A 20,900-nucleotide genomic window follows, 5' to 3' on the forward strand; every position below is an offset into this window, starting at 1 on the left:
ACAACCCAAACACCATGGTTGGATTTGTACAGCTCTTTATTCTTGATTACTCTTGCCAGATTGATATGTGCAGCATAGTTTTTTCATTCTACCCTTTCCCGGGAGTCGATGATTAGGGTACAACGATCTTGTTCCACTTGCCGTTTGTTGTTGTTTTCTCATTCTCGTCGCCATTTCAGTGGAATGACAAGAGAAGAAAATAATCGAGCTAAAACCACAAAGTACGAGTGCGACAAGCGCGCATGCCAGGGGAACACAGAGAGCAAAGAGATGGAAAGACGTTCGATGAAATGAAATTACCAGTGAAGCGTGACGCGGTCGGGTCACGTGCGCAGCGGACAGTCGAGCCCGAGGAACTACAAGTGACTCCGGAACTTCTGGTGGGCATTGGTCTTCGGTCGGCGCAGCCCTAAAAATGGAACCGTGTGGGTCTGGTTTTCAATTTTAGGCATTTGTGTGGGGGCCCAATGAGAGTGAACTTGAAGAATATGATTGGCGTTCATGTCCTTTTCTCTATAGCTTAACCAATATGAAATCTCCATTTGCTAGGATCCGAACAATTACGTGATATGAAGAGCTTATACCCTGAAAAAATTTCAATTTTAGGTCCAGTCATTATTAAACCTTTAAACATTTTTTTGTGTCATAAAGAAATCTCAACTTTATATCTAATCCCAATTATACCTTAACTTTTTTTATCTCATAAAAAAACGACCAACTTTTACATGAGTCCTAAATATGCCCCCATTAATCCTCTGTCTAAAATTTCTCTAAACAACCAAGAGGTGAAAAACTCCCGAGCGTGAGTTGTTCGAGTGTCTCGAGCAAGAGCTCTCCGACCGCAATAGATAAGAGACTACCAACCACGAGTGACTGAAGACCGAGTACAAAATCGAAAATCCCCAATCGAGATGGAAGGAAGACTCTTTTAAGAGTAAGTGCAACTGAAGAAAGCCAACCACTTAATTGTCCTTATTTTTTTCAAATTTTTTAATTAATAAAATGTCATTTGGGCTGACTTGAAAATTCATCTCCAAAAGACGTCTTTTTCTACATGAAATTTAAAAAAAAAACTAAAGTAATGATGTGAAAATACAACATCAGCAAGGGTAATTTTGAACAGAAGGTTAACGAAAGCAGATATGAGACTCATGTAAAAGTTGGTTCTTTTTTATGAGATTAAAAAAGTTCGGGGTATAATTGAGTCTGAATCTAAGGTTTGTGATTTTTTATGTGATAAAAAAAGTTCAAACTAAATTGGAACTAGACCAAAAGTACGGTATTTTTTATGAGACGAAAAGAATGAGTTTGTCAAGTTATCTTTACCATCCCTTTTTACAAGCAAAAAACGGAAGTAGAAAATGCACTCTAAGAACTTATAGGCACGATATTCAGATGATGCACGTGTCAAGTTAGTTTACTTGTAAAAGTAAATGTCTTTAACATCCCTTTTTACTAGCAAAAAGGAAAGGAGAAAAGGCACTTGAAGAACTCATACATGCCATATCCGCGTGACGCACCGGTTCGAGTTAAATTACTTAGTATTAATTTACTAGTTAAAGTTGTCAATTTGATATATTGCAAAACCTTGGTCCACCTTAAGGAATTTACATTTTGCATAGAACTTATGAATAATGTATATAGTAGATAAAGGAATTAATGCGTATGAAAAGGTTACTATAGATGACTAACTTTCTCCTAAAACTCCTCAAAAGTGAGGATTAGTAGCATCTTGAAAGATTGAGATGTTATCCTCAGATATCATGAGTACACAAGGCAACAATCTAGGAAGTCTCGTGGAAGTCTGTAATAATATATTTACATTAATATTATCATATTTCCCAATCTAATTAGTAACCTTACCGTTAGGAAACTAATTTTTGCCCCCCAAAACCCTCCCCTGAGGAGCTATATTCGGCCCCTTCACAACTTGAATTTATGAAAATTGGGATTAGGACACTAAAGGTCTCATTGCATCTGAAATTAACGGAAATTCTTTAGTATGTGGTTGAAAGTTGATCGTCCCACCGTTAGTATGTAAGGAACGGTCAGCTTAGCAGCTTCCTTCATTGGGGAAAATTCTGAGCAGACTGTCCCCCACAGACTGATGGTGAGATGGTCAGCTTTCAGCCACTAATGTGTTATGCAAAACAAGAACAAGTTTGTGGTTGAAACAAACTTGTGGCCGAAAGTTGACTGTCCCACCAACAATATGTGTGGGACGCTCAGCTTAGCAACCTCCATTCATTAGCCAACTCCCCATAAGAGTAAGAATTATGCCAACTATTTGATCTCAAAAGTTGTGAAATAGTGAGTTAGATGCGCCTAAGGCACCTAAGATTTCTAAAAACCGTGTTACTATAGATGACATTGTTGCCCCTGGAAAATTTTCCCAAATCATATTGTAATCCCAAAATCACGCTATGACCCTATCTTCACTCAAAATCACATTTTAATGAAAATATTGTCTAAAAAGTCTTAAATCTATTGCAATTTGCCTAATTCAGCCATAAACCTTTTAATTTTACCAATTGAGTGATAAATACTTTCACGTTTTGCCAATTGAGTTCATCTTGTCAATTTCGACCGGAAATCGCTGATGTGAACGCCAACCGTCTTACGTGACATGGTAGCACTGGCGTGGATAAAAATTAATAAAAGTATAGTATTTGTGATTTTTATGTTCTATTTTTCTTCTTATGTTTTAACAACTATGGCCAACGAGATTGCCAACATCACCGGCCACAGGCGAGGGCTAACAATCCTCGCTAGTCCGGGCAAGGGCGTCGCAATCCTTGCTAGTCCGGGCGAGGGCCAGCAATCCTCCCCTATGGACAGCAAGGACGCGATGCCCCCGCCGAGACCAGCGAGGATTGTTGGCCTTCCCCTGTGGCTGGTGATGTCAGCAACCTCGCCAGCCACTGTTGTTAAAACATAAGAATAAAAATAGAACATAAAATTACAAAAACTATAATTTTATCAAACATCGACCGTGACCAGGAGGGCCGCGACATTTAAAGAAACTACTTATTTATATTTATGTCAAATCCGATATTTGAAATTGTTGTTGTCACTATTTAGTTATTATCAAAAGTCAAGACCAGTCAATATTGTGAGTACGCTGCAACATTTAAATTAAGATGCAAAGTAAAAAGTAATCAGCACCGTTTGCTCTACACATTTTGAACTCAGGGATGGTGTGCAACTGTGTATGACTGCATGATAGTCTAGCGTATGGTAAACCTTCAATTAACACCGTCCAGAGTACACATATATAATAAAATTTTGCACATGTTAATGTAAAGAGACAATTCAAGATTAATTCATTACATTCTTACCTAAACGGTTGTTGGATGTTTCAATCAATGGCCTACCATTAAGCATAGGGGTAGGTACTATTATTGAAACGGCCGACCCCATATTGTACGTCTGCCCTTCCACATCTTCAAAGTCATATTGGCGAAAATGATTCCCTATATTGTATATTCAGGTTTTCTTATTAGTTATCATGATATTGAAAGGAAAAGCACAAAAAAAAAATCATAAACATATAGCGTTGATATCAATTCAGTCCTAAAGAACCAATTTGGTCCTAAACCTTTTTGCATTTGTGTTACTTGAGTCCATTTAGCCAATTTTAACCGAAAATTACTGATGTGGACGTTGGCTGCGTCACGTAGGACGATCGGCGTTGACGTGAAAATTTTAACTTTTATATTTTTTTGGTTTTTTTCTTCTCTTTATTATTTTTTGTTTTTCGGGATGAGAACCGACAAGAGTCGCCAACTGACTCCCCCTTGGTTATGATACCATGGCCTCGCCCAGGGATGACGAATGCTGTGGCACCCTCGCCTGGCCAAGATTTGGCGAGGAGATTTTGGTTTTCATTTTTTTTCCTTTTTTTCTCTTTATTTTTGTTGGGCTGAGGGCCGGCAAAAATACGAACTTTTTTCCCTAGACCTCATTATATGCGGCGAAATAGATACAGTCGAATGATATGTCAAAATTGTTTGAGCCTGTCGATAAGTGTCTTGTAAAGAGAATTACAAAGACTAATCGGACGATAATCCGATCCGTTGTCAGGATTTTGGGATTTCAGAAATGAGCACCAGAAGGGAAGTGCAGTGCACCACTTGCAAACAAGTTTCTGACAGCTTGCTTGACGGAAGGGGCACGTGCATCCCAGGGATGTCACTGTGGCCAGGAGAATTCGGGGGACCAAGATGGAATGAAGCTGCTTTGACTTCATCATCAGAGATCTCTGCAATTGAAGTAGCATTCCTGTCCACTCCAGGGAGATCAAGTTAGGAATCCGGTCGGCAATGTCACTCGATTCTCTATCCCATCCTGATTGAAACAATTCGTCATAAAAACTTTTGAGAACAGCAACAACGTTATTTTCTCTTTCGAGCCATCTGTCCTGATCTAGCTTAAGTCTTAGAATTTTATTGCCGGCTCTCCTCTGAAAGCGTATTGTTCTTACAGCCAAGAGATAATCAATTTTCTTTGGACCATAACAAGTCAATCTCCTTTGTGTTGCAAGAACCGCGGGGGTATAGTTCATACTCCTTATGGGTAGAAAGGCATGGGAGTCGCAGTGACTTGCGCCTCCGAGCCGCCTGAGAGCTTTTATAATTTAGGTCCGTAATTTATTGGTATTTGGGCTCGGACTTATGATTAGCTATTATCTCGTCCACATATAATCTATTTTTCTTATAATTGAGAATTATAACACAGAAGTGGGAGGTGTTAATTATAGTAAGAATCCTCCGTTGGATAGATGTAGTCTTAATTTAATGGTGAATAATATAAACCTTGTATCTCGATTTCCTTTTCATGCCTTTACCCTCTATTTAGTTGTGTTTATGCGACTAATCCTAACATACATTACTCTCCTTGCACCACTTGGCAAGTCCTTTACTGCAATCATCCGAGTTCACTCTGAAGCACATGCAGGGTACTTGCCTCTATATCAACACCCCCAAGCCTTCAGTAATGACTTCCCTGCACTTCTCCAAATATGATTCCTAGAAGTACGGATCCCACTTGGAAAATTTCTGCAAGTAGCTTAGGCGCAATGTTTTCTAGGGCATAAACTTTTACTTATGTCGCCGAGTCTTATGTTAAGATTAACAAATCTTATTTGAATTACGTACTAACTCCTTTTCCATGAAATCACCAGCTAATTTTATTTGAGCGACTAACCGACGTTTGGTTGGGTTGTTCCTGAAAATACCAAACTTATTTCTAGTAAACCTCTCCCGAAATTTGCCACACACAAAAAAAAAAAAAAAAAAAACAATTCTTCCTTATCATTACCCACCTTTTTGGGCTTCGACCTATCAAAGGCCCAAACCTGAAAAAACTAATTAGAACAAGAGACTAAAACAAACAGAGAGATGAGCCTTGGCCCAACCATTTCAAGCAAAAATAAGCCATTTTAATCTCCCCTGCAAGACCACATGTGCAAATAATTCTTGTATTTTCATATGTAAAATAACCTAAATAATAAAAACCCACAAATATGTGATTTTCCAGATTTCAAATATTTGGAAAAAAAGAAATAGAAACCTCCCGTTCACGTCCCCACAGTTTTTTGAGCTTAAGCATTGACGTTCAGTTTTCTAGCTTAAGCATCGGTGTTATGCAAGGATTCAGCAGAAAATAACCAAAAAAAATTTAAATTTATTACAATTGTGTCAATTCAGTCTTAATTTTTTTTTTCTTTTGCACAATTCAATTATAAGCTTTTTGCATTTGTGCTAATTCAATCCATCCGATCAATTTTGGCTGGCTAACACTAACTTAGATGCCAACAACGACGTAACAATATTTAATAATATATTTTAAATATTTCCAATCGAGGAAGAAGAAGAGAGGGCCAACGAGGGCTGAGACCCCGCCGACGCCGGGCACCGCTCACCTCCCCATTGGTAGGCGAGCTTGACCTCCCCTGCCACCGGGCGAGGCTCATCTCCCCGTTGCTAGGGGAGCTTGACCTCACCCGGCGATAGCAAGGCAAGCTCTCGCCCTCGCCAGCCCTCTCCTCCGGATGGTTTCCGGATAAGTAACTAGCTAGAGGAGGGAAGAAGAAGAAAAAAAAATAATAAGGGAAAAAAAATAAATTTTTTTTAAAAATATTAAAATATCATTAAAAATTAACACGTAGCGCCATGTCGGCATTGGCGTACGTCCGTTGCAATCCACCCCACGCGATCCTATCGCGGGGAAAGGCGGGCTAATGGATCGCCAAGGGAGCCTCACGTGTGGGCCCTTAGCTCAAGCTCTCCCAAGTCCATATCAAGTCATGACATCAGGAATTCATATTCGACCTTAGTTTGGTTGGGTGGTATGTGCAACGTGTGCATGCAGAGGAGTCGCCATTGGCCTTTCGAGGAAGGTAGGCCAAAAATCCTATCAAGCGGTTGGAAGGAGCCGCTCGATTCCGCGCAACCAAAGATTTTGGGTTCGGGGATTAGTTTACCTAGCATTTCTACTAGAGCCCTTGCGGTTACCGCAAGGTTGATTATTGCCTAAGGTGATCAAGCGAGGTTTAGTTGCTTTTAATCACTAATCATGTTTTTGCAACTATGCTAGGCGTTCATGCAAAATGGTTTTGTAGAAGTTCATTTCATGACATTTTGCTAATTTTCGGGTTTTATTTAACAAATGAAAATCATCCAAAGCATTCAAAAGGGTATAAAGGAGGACATATAAAGAGCTATTCTAGAGCGATTAAAAAAAAAAAAAAGACCCACGGCCCTTGGGTATTTATATACAATGCCGCCAAATAAAAAAGAACAAAGACGAGTATTTAAACGAAACGGACCGGAATGGACATCGGCCAACCTCCAAGGCACAATAGAGATTAAAGATGCTAATTAGATCGGAAAAAAGGGAGAAAACTCCACTACGACTTTTTCAAACAATTTTTGGATTTTTATTTTATTTTTAGAAATTTTCTATTTTCTATTTTTTCTTATTTTTATTATTTTATATTTTTATTTTAAAAAGAAAAAGGATATCCGGTCAGACCGGATTTGAGGGACAGTATATTGCGCAAAGGCATAACAGAAATCTCATTAAAAATCATGTACAAGATCGATTTTTCAAAAAAAGTTTGGTTTGAAAACCAATTGACGGGGCATTTTGTCGAACAAATAACCCAGTCCTCACTCGCAATTAAAGGAAACCAAGCATACCATCGAAAACTAGGTGGAATAAGGTTTCAAAAACAACCAAGGGCTCAAGAATTGGCCAACCGAATGAGTTGTAAAGAAGTCGGGAAAACGGCTACTCACGAGCCAACACAGAATTTCTCCACCCCCAGCATGACAGCACATTGGGGAGGCTGCAATTCCAGCCCCAGACTTGAAGTGACGTCAAGATCATCACGGTGATCGAGGTAAGCAAAAAAATAAATAAATAAATAAAATCAAAGAGATCTTTGGACGGAATACCATTCATCAAAGATTGTATCTCTGGTTTTTTGAATGCATCTGATTTTGTGGCGATTTGGACAAGAAGCAATTGAACCGCAGAAATTAGATATGGTTATAAAATTACGGATCCTTTCCAATTGATTCACTTCAGCTTTATAGCCTTATACAAAATATAACTGTCGGAATTCGCTTATCTTTCAAATTCCAAACTCTAACTACCTTTGTTATTCTAGGCATCAACTTTATTGCCTTCAATTGCGCATTCTTGTCCACAAACGTTTGCAATTCACTAAACATTCTCTTATCCAGTTCTTATTCAAATACTCGTCTACAAATTTCCCTTGTAATCATCCACTCATCATCGTAGATCAATAATTGTCCTAGTCGACACCTTTCATCGATAAAATCATCCTCCTATGACATCGATTCGCATCGGCCGCCGATTTGTGAAGGTACGTATTGTTTACTTGTCGATCACTCGATATGGACTCCTTCGCCAACCCATAAAGGCATCGATTACTTTTTAGTGTCAACATATGTCCCGTTTAAAAAAATTAAAATGCAAGAATATGAAGAGTTGACTTCTAACTAAAAGATAATTGTTTGTGGAGTGTCCCCTTGACTTAGAAATTGGAGCAGTAAGCATTACAAATTGAAAAGAACCGGTTTCAATGCAATGGTCGAACACCTACTTTATTAGTTGTGAAAGACAGTTCGTTTATGAAATATTGAAATTACGAACTTTGAAACTATCGATTGGAACTAATTTTTCGAATGGTACAGCGATTGGCTCACTTGTCATGGACCGACGCAAAATTAAAAACACGACGAGGTAAGTAACATAGAGAAGAGTGTAGGAAACTTACTTGAGCATCGAAATATGGCAACGATCACAAAGATATGCACATGATAATGTGAGGTTTGACATCTAACTAAAAAGGCTTGACAAATGGGGCCAAGAAGATGAGCAGACTAGCCGCAGTCTTGCTGACTAAGGTTGTTTCCTCTTTATCTCCGGCTTAGTCTAAAGGTCGTCCTATAATCTAGCGGTCTCGCAAACAAAAATGAACACTTTCGACACCAAGATAAAATTTCAAGGCTGAGAAGGGCAACTTTATTCTTGCAGTCTTGCAAATAAGGTTGTGTCCTTCTTGACACCATACTAGAGAGGGACTAGATGATTTTTTCAGGTAATCATTAGCAACATTGTGGGACAAATAATTCCTTAAAGAGAATGTAATCATGCCTCATAATCTGATTCTATTTATATCCATTCGTTCACAATATTTACAAACAGTGTCTACTAAGAAGAAATTGTCTGCTTCCATGATTTAAAAAAAAATTATCATGCAAAACACCTGGAGAAAAGCATTAGAAATATATCTAAGATTAGTGTAATCTGAAAAAAAAAAAAACATGTGCTACAATGAATAAAAACATGGGTTTGATCTGTACGGTAATGTCTCGATTAATAAATTTATTAAATTGAATGTTCATAATTGGTACAAATTATAAGATCGACGAGCCACAAGAAAACTTAAGGGGGGAAAATCATTTTGACAGACGAGGCTACTCATTAAATGGCTACAAATAATTGCCACGCAACCCTCTCCTTCTCAGCTCTGAAATTGCTGCATGTGGTCTCATGTGCTAGAGATTTGACGGGGGAGACGTCGAGATTTCATCCTGGCAATATTGTAGGAATCCTCACAAGGAGGCATGTACGAAGGAGGTCCTCGCATGCTGGTTTCCTCGGTGCCTCCATCTTTTACTATGAAAACTGTGTTCATACCCCAACTCATGTGTCGATCTATGTGGCAATGCCAAAACCATACACCTGCAATAGATCACATCATCAATGTCATATTTAAAACTATGGGGCTTGAACAGGAAATTAGTGTGAATTGGAAGAGCATACCTGGATTGTTTGCCACGAATCTGATGGCGATCCATCCTTCCCTAGGAACTGCAAAAGTATTGACTAGGGGCGGGTCGACCAGGTTGTAGCTCAGGGGATCCGTCTCGTTGTCGTAGTTGCCGAGGCCGTGTCCCACAACATAGAAACTGTATCCGTGCATATGCATCGGATGACTCTCCGCGCCTCGCAAGATGTCGCTCCCTTGGAAGACCACCTCCATGGATTCGTTGTACTCCAACATCTTCACTTTGGTCACCTTGTCCGACACTCCCGATACTTCCGGCATATCGTCTCCCGTCCAGTTATAGAAAACCGGAGGATAATCCGGGAAATCTGCCGTATATACTCCACTGATGTTGCTGCATATACACACAAGACTCTATATAAAACTTGTCCAAGGATAGAGAATTCAAATGGCATAAGTATAAGAAAAAAATCTAAGTATAAGAAAAAAATCTTACTTGTAATATGCCTGGAGCACATCCGTTGATGGGTTCTCCCAACTTTGGTTATTGAGACTAGATCCGATCGTGGTCGGAGCAATGACGCACTTGTGATGCGGACACAATATCTCACTGATCGAAGCCACTATGAACATCCTCCTTGTTATGTTGAGAGGCACATCCGAAGGATGATCTTCACTTGCCAAACTTTTGAGCATGAAATCAAAGCTATCTGCCGCATCATAGTCGAAATAGCTCGGAAGAGAACCGTTTGGGAACATTGGCGATGAGTCCAGACTATAGTTTCCACTGTACTGGATTATGGCAGTGGCGACAGCGTGGTTGAAGTTTGTGACGGTCGTGGCCTCGCTCGAGAAGCGGCGGGCCGCCATGTAATACCTTCCCGGGGTCTTATTGGCAGTGAATAGTACGTCAATAGTTGTCCCGGGGCTCAACACTAAGTACGAGCTCACTAATGGTTTTGTGTATGACGCGTCCATTCCGACGACCGTCAGGTTGTGATCGGCTATGGCAAAGAAGAGCTCAGCGCTGACGGCTGCATTGATTATCCGGAGGTGGTAGGTCTTGCCATAATTGACATACATGTGATATGTCGAATCTGTCATATCAATACCATCATAGCAAATATGTCACATAGTTATCTGTCACCCTAATATGAAAGAAAAACCAAGTATAGAACAGACATGAATACATGAATTGAAACATTTGAAGACATATAAGTCTAGAGTAGAAATGTACCTTTTGAGCAGTTAATAAAATCTCCAAATTCTCCATTTATCATATAACCAACCGAACGAGGTACATCAGTTCCTTCATCTAGTGCCTCGTCCAAGTCGGCATTCGGATCATCTCCTTGCGAATACCAAGAACCTACACATTATGAAAGATAGAGTTCAAGGAATATCTTACGAGATTCAACACACTATAGTGCATGCAGTTTTATTTCTATGAAGGTTTTTCATGAGCTTTCCTAAAAGTTTTTATCTTTTCAATTGTCTCACATGGTTATCATCCTACCTAAAAATTTTAGACTATTATTAAAACACGTACCAAGCACAATGATTTCTTCACCATCTGGCTTAGGAAAAGGGTAAGTTGTTCCTTCTTCTGGTAAAATGACTATTGCGCCATGCACCGTGGCTCTTGTCCAATCGCTATGGGCATGCCATAAAAGGGTTCCTTCCTCCATAGTAAAATTTACCTCATACATGAAACTTGTGCCCGGGGGAATCGGACATTGAGTAATGTATTCCGGGCCATCCGACCACGGGTTGCGAGGTTGCTTTACGCCATGCCTGCAAGAACACAGCTTTTCTCGATCAGAAAACGCCCCTCTTTTTCGATGAAAACAATTGCTTATGTTAAACCAGTACTTTGAAAGTGGTTGCTATCCACAAGCACCATCAATTGTCACATTTGAGTTATTACAAATAATATCTAACAGTACATTAGCTGAAAGTAAGATAAATATTCCACCGGACTGATTGTTTCTACAATAAGGTAGGGATAGTTGGTGTCATCACATTTTGCGTCTTTACTAAGAATATCGCTCGACGAAAATATTGTTTACTATAGCAAACGCAAAACAAAATTAGTTAATCAGTTAATTAAGTGATGGAATGTGTGTTTGCCAATTCCATAAATGTCCAAATTCGACCCTGCTTGTGGGACAATTCTAGACAATCATACTACAAATTGTCCAAACTTGTGGACCGTCCCTACTCCATAATGGCATAATGTCCATGTTAAGGGGAAAGGTCTTTCCCTTTCTTGTACCCTCACGGAAATCTTCCCTGGCTTGTCAATTGCGACCATTTCGGGTGGTCCCACCTTCATCGTAATGGATCGAAATGAGAAGCCGAAGTTCTAGATGAGCGGGGCTATGGCAACGTGAGTAGATGCTACGGACATGTTACATAGATTGTCAGTTGTGGTGAAAAGGACAATGTCAGGACTTCGTATAAAGGTGGTTGAATTATTGCTAGATGATACTGTTTCTAGGGTTTCCTTGTCAGGACTGTTATTCTAACAGTAGATTAAAGATGTCACTTAGGCGTTTCTCTTACTTTTTTTTTTTTTTTTGGCCAAAGCATTTCTCTTGGTTAAATGAAACGGAATTGTAAAAGTCTTTGGGTGACTCTTATGTCAATAGTCTGTTTTGGGCAAAAATTAAATAAATAAAATTAATTAAAAATTATCGTAAAGCCCACTTTTTTTAAAAAAATTTGCGACCTATGATGTACCATAAAGTCCTAAATGAAAAGAGAAGGAGGAAAGAAAGAAAGGGACAGGACGGAGGAGGCCCCTTGAATGCTGTGTTTTGGATTTTAGTTGAGCATACGCCGGACAAAGCTACAGACAGGAAAGTGATAACGCAGCTTAATTTGATTGTTGATCGTACATTTTTGGCCGGCAGATGCTTGGTACACATTATATCTTAAACGACCTTATCTCATGAAAAATAGCAGTGTGTCGCCATTGTTGTTTTCTCTGGTTATTTTTCTTTTCTTCGCGCATATTTAACCTAATTTCGTTAGACCGCTAATAGTTTAGCGCATAGTAAAACGCTCATTAACGCTATAGCAAAGGGAGCAACAGAGACAAAGAGGGGTTGGTAAATACCAGTGAAGTGTGACTCCATAATCTCCTTGATTATGAACGTTCACGAACGCGAGATCGCCTTTGTGAACCTCTATCGTCGGCCCGGGAAAGCTTTCGTTCACTAATAATAGACTCCACGAAGTGCAATTCCTCGTGATATTCGTCTCCCTCAGCTGTAATAAGAGCGGAAAAAGACATTCTCACCGGTAAATATAGCCACATACTCAAGAGTGGACTGCACATGACATGTCTTTTTCCAAACAAGATAGACGTACGTTCATCGCTAACGAGATCTTGACTGTAAATATCACATTCTGTTCTGGCCATAGTTCTCCTCATTGCATTAGGGTTTTTACCTTAGTGGGGACCAAAAAGAGACGGTGCTGTGTGAATGCTTGGACTTTGGGGGGTTTATTTACCTTCTTCCCGAGGTCAGAGATGGAAGAAAGAAAAAGGTTTTTCTATTTGGTCTGTCATTCTGTCTGCCACTAGTAATCTTTCTTTTGTACTTACCGAAATATAAAATGATAACTCCTCGAGATATGCACTCAAAAGTTTCGTAAGCAACTTCTATTCCATTCGAGAAAAAAAAAAAAAAAGTAAATTCCAGTGGTGATTGAAGCTTGGTAAGCGATGAAGCGCCAAGGAGAGACGTGTCTAGTGTAACTTACCACGAAGTCATAGTAGTGGACGGTGGTGGATTGAGCGACGAGAAGAGCGTTCGCGAGAAGAAAGACGAACGCAGGAAGGAAAGAGATGGAGTCGGACGGCGATCGCGTCGCCATCTTTGCGTCTTCTTGACTCGAGGACCAAACATGGGCTGTGTCTCTGCCTTTCTCTCTTATAGTGAGAGAGGGCATTGCCGGATATTCACGGTCACGTGCGCGCACCATACATTCAAACCCCGGGCAATTTTACCTACAGCTGCGCCCAGCTACAGCGTACGAAGCCGAGAACGTCGGATGAGCATCCTCCTTTGAAATTTGAAACGACTTAATAAATACTTCTTCGAGAAACCAGCACCGGACCACATTAAACACATGCCGCTAGCTCCTCAAATCATCCGGTGTTCTCTCGTGAGCGTTTGGGAGACGCGTTGTTTCAAAGTGTTGAAGCGTTGTCTCATGTCGTTTGACAAAGAATTCTATACCTATATGTCAGTTTAAATTTTTGGATTTGATTTTTTAACGCACGTGCATCCTCGAAGATGCTTTAGGGTCTCTAAGTGTTTTGCTTTTTCTCTTTTTTATGGATAATGAAACGCTCACCCAAGCTTGGAATAGTTTCAATCTCGGCCGGACCAGCGCATTTGTCGTTCTCGTCATTGACCCAACGTTGGAGGGATACGTGCGGTGAGCCCTAACGCCACGTAGAAGCCATGAAATGGCCTTAGGACTTAACTTGACCGTCCCGAGAGATTTCCCACGTTGCATGAACATGAATTACAAGTTGAACTAGTAAACGGAAAACAAGAAGAAAGGTCAAAAAAGGTCAACGATTTCCATATTGGTCGGTTGCCGGCATCTAGTTTTGCCTCATGAACGGCGCAAAAATCTCCCCACTCCGAGACATATGGTGGGGGGCTCATGTCAAAAAGAGAACACAAAGGAAAAAGTCTCAAAAAATCGTACGGGACGGGGCCTTTAACACTCAAAAGTTTGATTTCCAGAAACAAAAAGAGGCCTTTCATGAAGCGAGAAAGTTAAAGTGGGGCCACAGTGAAAAGTCGGGACTAAATCGAGAACCCGCCTGCAAAAAGAAAAAAGGCCAAGAACGAGAGTGGCCGTGAAGCTGCCACACGAAGCAGTTCACGAAACCACCCCCACTTGGAGCGTTTAGTTACCTTTCCACCCACCTCCGGAACAGAAGGTGGGACAATAAAACAGTTGCTGACAGTAGAAGTGTGTATGGGTTGGGCCGATCCAGTCCCCGGTCCCGAAAATTTGGGGACCGAGACTAGGTCTCGGTCCCCAAATTTTCGGGACCGGGAACCGGACTGGGACTGGACCGGCCCAGGATCAGCAGTCTAATTCGGTCCCTGTGGGACCGCTAACACTTACTGCTTATAGAAATTTAATCATTTGATCTAAACTAACAACTTTCAATCTCAATCATCTAATCTAATAAAACACAAACATGACCATCATAAAGAAAAAAAGAAAAAGAAAAAGACATAAGTATTACTGACCAAGTTAAAGAGACAGAAAACAGCCTCCATGTTAGAGGTCTCAACTGAAATGTCATACTGATCAATATCTCAATCGGCTTTACAAGAATTAAAAAAAAAATGTAAATATAAGCAAGATTTTTACCCCCAAGATTGGTTGATTTGCCCAACTCAACAACCTTCCACAAGCCAAGAAATACCCATGCGCCCAAAGGCTCATATAACCAACAACTCCGGCCTCTTATTGCTAGAATAATTTTACCTCCTACCTGAGGAAGAACTATCATGGGGACTGACAACCTCTAGCTACGCTTTAATTAATCTAGTACTCTTGAACATGTGAACAAAACAATGGGTTTGCATAATACAATTAACACAAAACATGATTGGAGACTGCATATCAATAAACACGATCGGAGGCAGTATTGCAAAGACGAGACTCGAGCGTCAAGCCAATAGGGGAGGAGTGAGTGTCGAGCGGAAGATGGGAAAATTAGGTTAACTAGTTCTTCAAAAAATTTTAATTTTTTTTTCTATTTTTGTATTATATATATTTTGGGCTGTCCGATTCGAACAATCCGGTTCGCTCTCATCCACATGGAACCGAGGATCGGATTGCTCGATCACCGGTCCCATTTGTTGGGACCGGAGACCGGACCATCCCCCTCAAGGACCGGACCAACCCGGCCAGTATAGTCCAATTTGCTCACCCCTAGCTAATAGGGAGAGAACTTACATTGGACCCCAGCCACAATGCACATACTCATTCGATGTTTGTCCTAAGGATTCCTTATTTTGTGCAAGTGAAATAGGGACCTTGCTTAATGGGGGGAAAAAGTGAGCTGGGTAAACATGAAATTGAACTAAACGACAGGAAAGAATCGAAGGACGAGGAGCCCAATTTGCATTATTTAACTTTCTATAAAGATCAATCGAGAAGGTACCCAGGGCCAAATGAAAGATTATGGTATCCGAGTTGGTGGTGTAGATATCTTATTATAATAGAAAACCATTGGCATTTTTTTATCGCAAAAAGATATGGCTGGTTTCTTGTTTCCCCGTTTGGAAACAAACTTGGAAAACGAGAAACGATATGGTAAAATATAAATCGATGATGGATGCGAGACCCACACCCCAATAATCTTACTTGAGAATGTGAGAAAGAGACTTTATTGCGAGGACTTTCGCGGACAAAAGACGAGATCTTAGCAATGAGGTTCCTTTCGCGTGTGGGGGGGCGAGACCTACATGCCCACGTTTCGGGAATTGGGTGACTTGTTTATTTGTCGGAAATCGGATTTGATTCGATCGTGCAATTCCATTGTGACGTGCGCTTCTCCCCTTGGGCTGTAACGTGCTTAAATAGAGAAAAAGTTGGAGTCCCCTTGTTATGCAAAAAATAAATGACTTAGAAACATTTTCTTAAAAATAATCATTTATATCACTTATGAAAATGAATAAACGAAAAATATTTTCATCATCTAAGAAAATATCTACGAAAATGCTTAAACATAAATTGTTACGCATATGGAAAAAAAATTCATTTAGTGATTAATTCAAATGATATAAGCGATTCTCTTTAAGAAAATGCATTTCAAATTAATTATTTTTCACGAAACAAAATGAGCCTTAATTAAGAAAAGGGCGTGAATTTCTATGGGGGAAGTCTACTAAAGGTATCATCCACCGTGTATACATCTATATGAATTTCATCTATACTGACGGTTTGTATGATCTTTTTTTCCTGTTGTTTGTGTATCTAGACATAACATTCCATTGTCTCATTTATTATTCCTTCCCGAATTGCCCTATAATGACCCGAGTTTTTCACCAGCTTAAATTACGAGCCGACTAACACTCGTCGGGCTTGGCTTAATAGTAATTAAGCCTTTGAAATATTTTTACTATGGTGGATTTATTTTTCTAGGGACACCATATGTTTAATTTAGGTCCTATCGGGTCAAATAGGTATGAAATTAGGACAATCGGAGACAGAAAGCACGACGCGGCTTCTGAAGGGCCACGTGGCGATCACGTGGCAGCTAAAGGGCCACGTGTTCCGGCCACAAGGGACACGTGGCAGCACCAAGTAAGGCGGTGCCACATATCCCCTCTTGGTGACATGTGGCACACGCCGTTCGAGGTGATGGGACCCCCCAAGGGACGCATGGTGGTCCCCGATTGGTTTGTTTTCCACTCTACTTTGCCTATAAATAGTTTTTGATGTCAGTTCATTTCGCCATTCGTTCGTCAGAACAACTCTCTTTTCCTCTTTGAAACTTCTTCGACACGCTGTGCTTCACACTCGACTTTCTGTCTATCCAAGCCGTGCATACCGCTGGCCGTCCACTAGAGCTATCACGCCTAGCTTGTGGTTGCTCAAACTAGCCTGAAGAACGAGGTGTTGCTCGAGTGATTCACGCCCGCGCCAAGGGTGTTCAAAGCCATTCTTCATCGTATTTACTCCGTTTTCTATGAAGCCAAGTAGATCTCTAGTCCTTATTATTAGATTTGCTATGGTTCGTCATTGTGAATGTTAAGCTCTGATCAATCTTGATTGTGATTGATTGAAAATCTATTATGATTATGTTATCTTGATTGTGATTGACTAAGAATTTGTTATAATTATGTTATCTTGATTGGGGTTGATTGCAAATGTGGTAAGATTCTAATACTTTATGTCTTGATTGATTGAATTTGACAATATCGGACTTTTTCTCTAATCTTACAATTCTATAGGAGCTATAGTCGTTTGGCCTAGTGATCATACTTGTTGAGTTATACTCACTCCATTAGTTCGTATATTTTTAGAATGCCGGAAGCACCTACATCAATTCCTGTGGAACGTCATTTTGACGGCGAACCCTTATGGATCATCCAGTCTGTAGAAAGGTATATAATAGCTCGACCTAAGAGTCCCTTACGGGTTTGTTACAAAATAGCCCATTCTCGAGTTTACATAAATGAAGGAGTTCCCACTGGAAGAGTTGCTTTTGAGTTCAAGGCCATATACCATTGAGGATTATCGGGATGAATAGGCCCCATTGCACCTAATCACTTAAATTAAGAAATCGAGCCAATGAATGTGGACGATAGCAGGGAGTTTACACCCAGCACACATATGATATTTGCGTCTGGTACTCGGGAGTAGTTGTTTTTCCTTGTAATTTTCCCAATTTTGGTTTGTGTAAAATAAAGGAATAATGTAACTCATTTGTTTTAAATACGAGTTTGTTGAATGATCTTACTTATTGTTACATATGTTTTATGATTAGAGAAACTTATTAAGGTCGTACGCTTTTATTAGGCATGCTTGCCATCTATTTATTGAAATGCACTTGTAATCTGTATGGCCGTCCTGATAATTTATGATTAAATCTTCCACATGCGCCATAAATATAATCTGTATAAGTAAGAAAAGGTTAAAGAGATGAGAGAGGTTAAGCAAGCATTCCTAAACGGCATGTGGCAAGTCTGAGAAGCTACATGCCCTCAATATAGTAAGCAAAAGGATTAATAATTAAGAGATATTTTATATCAAAAATCCTAAAATTTATCTCGAAAATACAATTGAATTCTAAAACTTGTCATGTTAATGTAATTGAGTCCCCTAGTCGGCTATGTTTCTATTTGGCTCACAAAAAAAGCTGGCGTGATTTTTTTTATATTTTATCGAAGAGAAATGTGCTGATGTGATTGCCCCGTCATCTATTTTTTAAACAAAAACGAAAGTGCAATCCACTTGCTTCGCTCAAAGAATAACTTCCCCCTCTCATTTCCTCTACTCAATAAATATAACTACTCTTTTTCTTTTTTGGACAGCTTTCAATATATGTGTATTACATTTCCCAATATATAAAACTGCCCGCTACTAAGTTGAGCAAATAATCAAATAAATTAAAACTTAAATCCACTTTCCTGTTCATCCTAAATATCTTTCTTCTCTTGACAAATTGTCGTCTTCCTTCGTTTTTCTTTTTCTTTTGGTTTTTTCACCGAGTCAACAATAATCTGTGACTTATTTTTCATCTCTTAACATTTACCTCGTATTGATTCTAAAATTGGAAGGAATATTTCAAAGAAAAACGTTTTAAAAAAAATTCCAGACAATATGTCTTGTTTGTAGAATAACTTACAATAACGAAATCCATAATTATACTTAATTGAAAAATAAATTAAAACTTAAAATAAAATAAAATAAAATAAAATAAGAGATCTAATTCATAAGTAAGTTATCTGTAATTTTATGTTCTTGCAGGAGTATACCTTGCTTCCTAACATGAATAAGCTCCACATGTGTTTGACGGTAATCCTAAAATAATCTACAAACTAAGGCTCTATTTGTTTCACGAAAAATTTATTATTTGAAAAATATTTTCCTAAAATGATCGCTTATAACGCACAAAATAATTAATGAATTAAAAATATTCATTATCTACGAAAATATTTGGACATAAATTGTTATCTATAACGAAAATTATTTTGATATTTTAAGTGATACAAATGATCATTTATAGGGAAATCTTTTCCTGAAAAAATGGAGCTTAAATGCATCTAAATATATGGATGACGGGGACAACAATATGGAGGTGCGGACGTAGCGAATCACTTTTGTATATTCAAAGTAGGAAAAGACACGATATACGCATGTTTTCCCCAAGAACGTCACATATGCACGCTAATTGAACATATTGACATTGTCATTATTGATAGAATAATTAAATATAAGCCTCGTTTTCATCTAACACCTTAAGCTTTTAGAATAGTTGTAAACGGTTCTATAAAATCTCACATGGTATAAGAGTAAAAGATATTGAGTTCAAATTCTTTCATGCCCCTATTTACCTCCCCAATTACATATTTCGACCCTTAGTACTTAGCAAAAATAGTTTACTAAGCGTGAGGGGGAGTGATAGAGTAATCGAATATTAAATCGCGTCTTCATGTAACAGCTTAAACTTTTAAAACAGTTGATACTAGTCCCACAAAATTTCATAATTATAACCTTTTCCTTCTTTTATATTTATCTCGCACGCACAACACAAGTTATATATGTAAAAAGTAATTTCACATGTGGTGTACGATTGATAAATATATATGTGCGAATTCATGACATTTCAGAAAATACTTATATGTCTCGACCAACTACTGGTATTTTGGGATTATAGTAAGAGATATTTAGGTGAAATTACCAAAAATGTTTTAAACATATGCATTTGTGTCAATTCAGTCCTAAACCTTTCAATTTGGTTAATTTAGTCCTAAATATTGCCAATGTAGTCCTTCTAGTCAATTTTGGTTGAAAATTGCTAAAAATGAATGTTGGCGATCTTGACGTAGGATGTCCGGTCTTGACGATGGAAATTTTTCATAGTATTTTTTAAAACTTTATGATTTTTTTTTTTTTATTTTTTCTTTCTTTTTTTGAAAGCCTAGCGAGGGTCGTCGATCGACCCTCCCCGGTCACGAGCGAGTGTCGGCTGACCCTCGTTAGTCAAGGGTGAGGGTCGCGGCCCTCGCTCAGATATGGCGAGGGCTTTGTGGCCCTCATCTAGTAGCCGACAAGGGTCGACCGGGCACCCTTGCCTAAATTTATAGAAGAGAAATGAAAATCTGGCGGGACCGGTGCAATTGCGGTTCTGAACATTGACCCAACGTTGGTGCGGTGAACCCTAACGCCGGCCATGATGTAGCCTGAGACTCAAATTCAACTGTCGCGAGAGACTTCTAGGTTGCATTAATCTGATTAGAAAGAAGTCAATAATGTCTGTATGGTTGGAATGTTGTCATCTGGTTTACTGCAATAACCACGCGAAATTCTGTCCGAGTTATATTTGGTTGGTGTCATGTCATAGTCTTTCTAGCAATGGAAGCCGGCCTCGCCCGCTGGAGGAAGTAGAAATTAAAAAAATAAAATAAAATATTATTAAAAATTGATCACTTTTATAATAGATTTAAAAAAAATTTGGTAATTTTTTTCAACGTATTCCAATTTTTTTTCAACGTACTTGTATGCACATATAATCATCCTCTCGTTTTGATGAGACGGAAAAAATTGAAATCTTAAAAAGAAAACATCGCGCGGAGAGGCACCAACTAAACACTTCAATATTTTTAAGTCGATTCCAATAACAAAGGCCATGTAAGAAGAATACAAAAGATGATTGTTAAAAAAATTCTAAACCCTAAACATATTGTATAGATGTCATTCAGTCCTAAACCTTTTAATTTTTCATATTGAATTTTAAACCTTTTGATGATTTGTCAGTATAGTCATTCCGATCAATTTTAATCGAAAATCGCTGATA

General features: G+C 39.0%; 1 protein-coding gene across 2 annotated transcripts; it reads right to left on the minus strand.

Annotated features, from left to right (window-relative positions):
* Positions 1-8,899: 8,899 nt before the first annotated feature.
* On the minus strand, positions 8,900-13,210 carry LOC115730850 (putative laccase-9). Of its 2 annotated transcripts, XM_030661470.2 has the most exons (7): positions 13,097-13,210; positions 12,447-12,598; positions 10,875-11,119; positions 10,563-10,694; positions 9,822-10,422; positions 9,361-9,719; positions 8,900-9,279 (listed from the first exon to the last, which is right to left on the minus strand). In XM_030661470.2, exons 1-7 carry the CDS (start codon positions 13,208-13,210, stop codon positions 9,086-9,088), a joined length of 1,797 nt encoding a protein of 598 aa, XP_030517330.2. In that variant the 3' UTR covers positions 8,900-9,085. The 2 variants fall into 2 exon arrangements, with proteins under 2 accessions (XP_030517330.2, XP_048131082.1); XM_048275125.1 differs by lacking the exon at positions 12,447-12,598 and having other exon boundaries at positions 13,097-13,196.
* Positions 13,211-20,900: the final 7,690 nt, after the last annotated feature.

This window comes from Rhodamnia argentea, chromosome 2, assembly GCF_020921035.1.
Source record: "Rhodamnia argentea isolate NSW1041297 chromosome 2, ASM2092103v1, whole genome shotgun sequence".
NCBI classification, from domain to species: Eukaryota; Viridiplantae; Streptophyta; class Magnoliopsida; order Myrtales; family Myrtaceae; genus Rhodamnia; species Rhodamnia argentea.

What these genes read in the sequence shown, in the direction of transcription:
- LOC115730850 (XM_030661470.2), bottom strand. Translation starts at nt 13,210, where the DNA reads ATGGCGACGCGATCGCCGTCCGACTCCATCTCTTTCCTTCCTGCGTTC. An exon ending in TCCACTACTATGACTTCGTG is followed by an intron (nt 12,599 to 13,096) that starts GTAAGTTACACT and finishes CTCTTATTACAG; the next exon opens with CTGAGGGAGACGAATATCAC. An exon ending in ATTCGTGGCAAACAATCCAG is followed by an intron (nt 9,280 to 9,360) that starts GTATGCTCTTCC and finishes GATCTATTGCAG; the next exon opens with GTGTATGGTTTTGGCATTGC.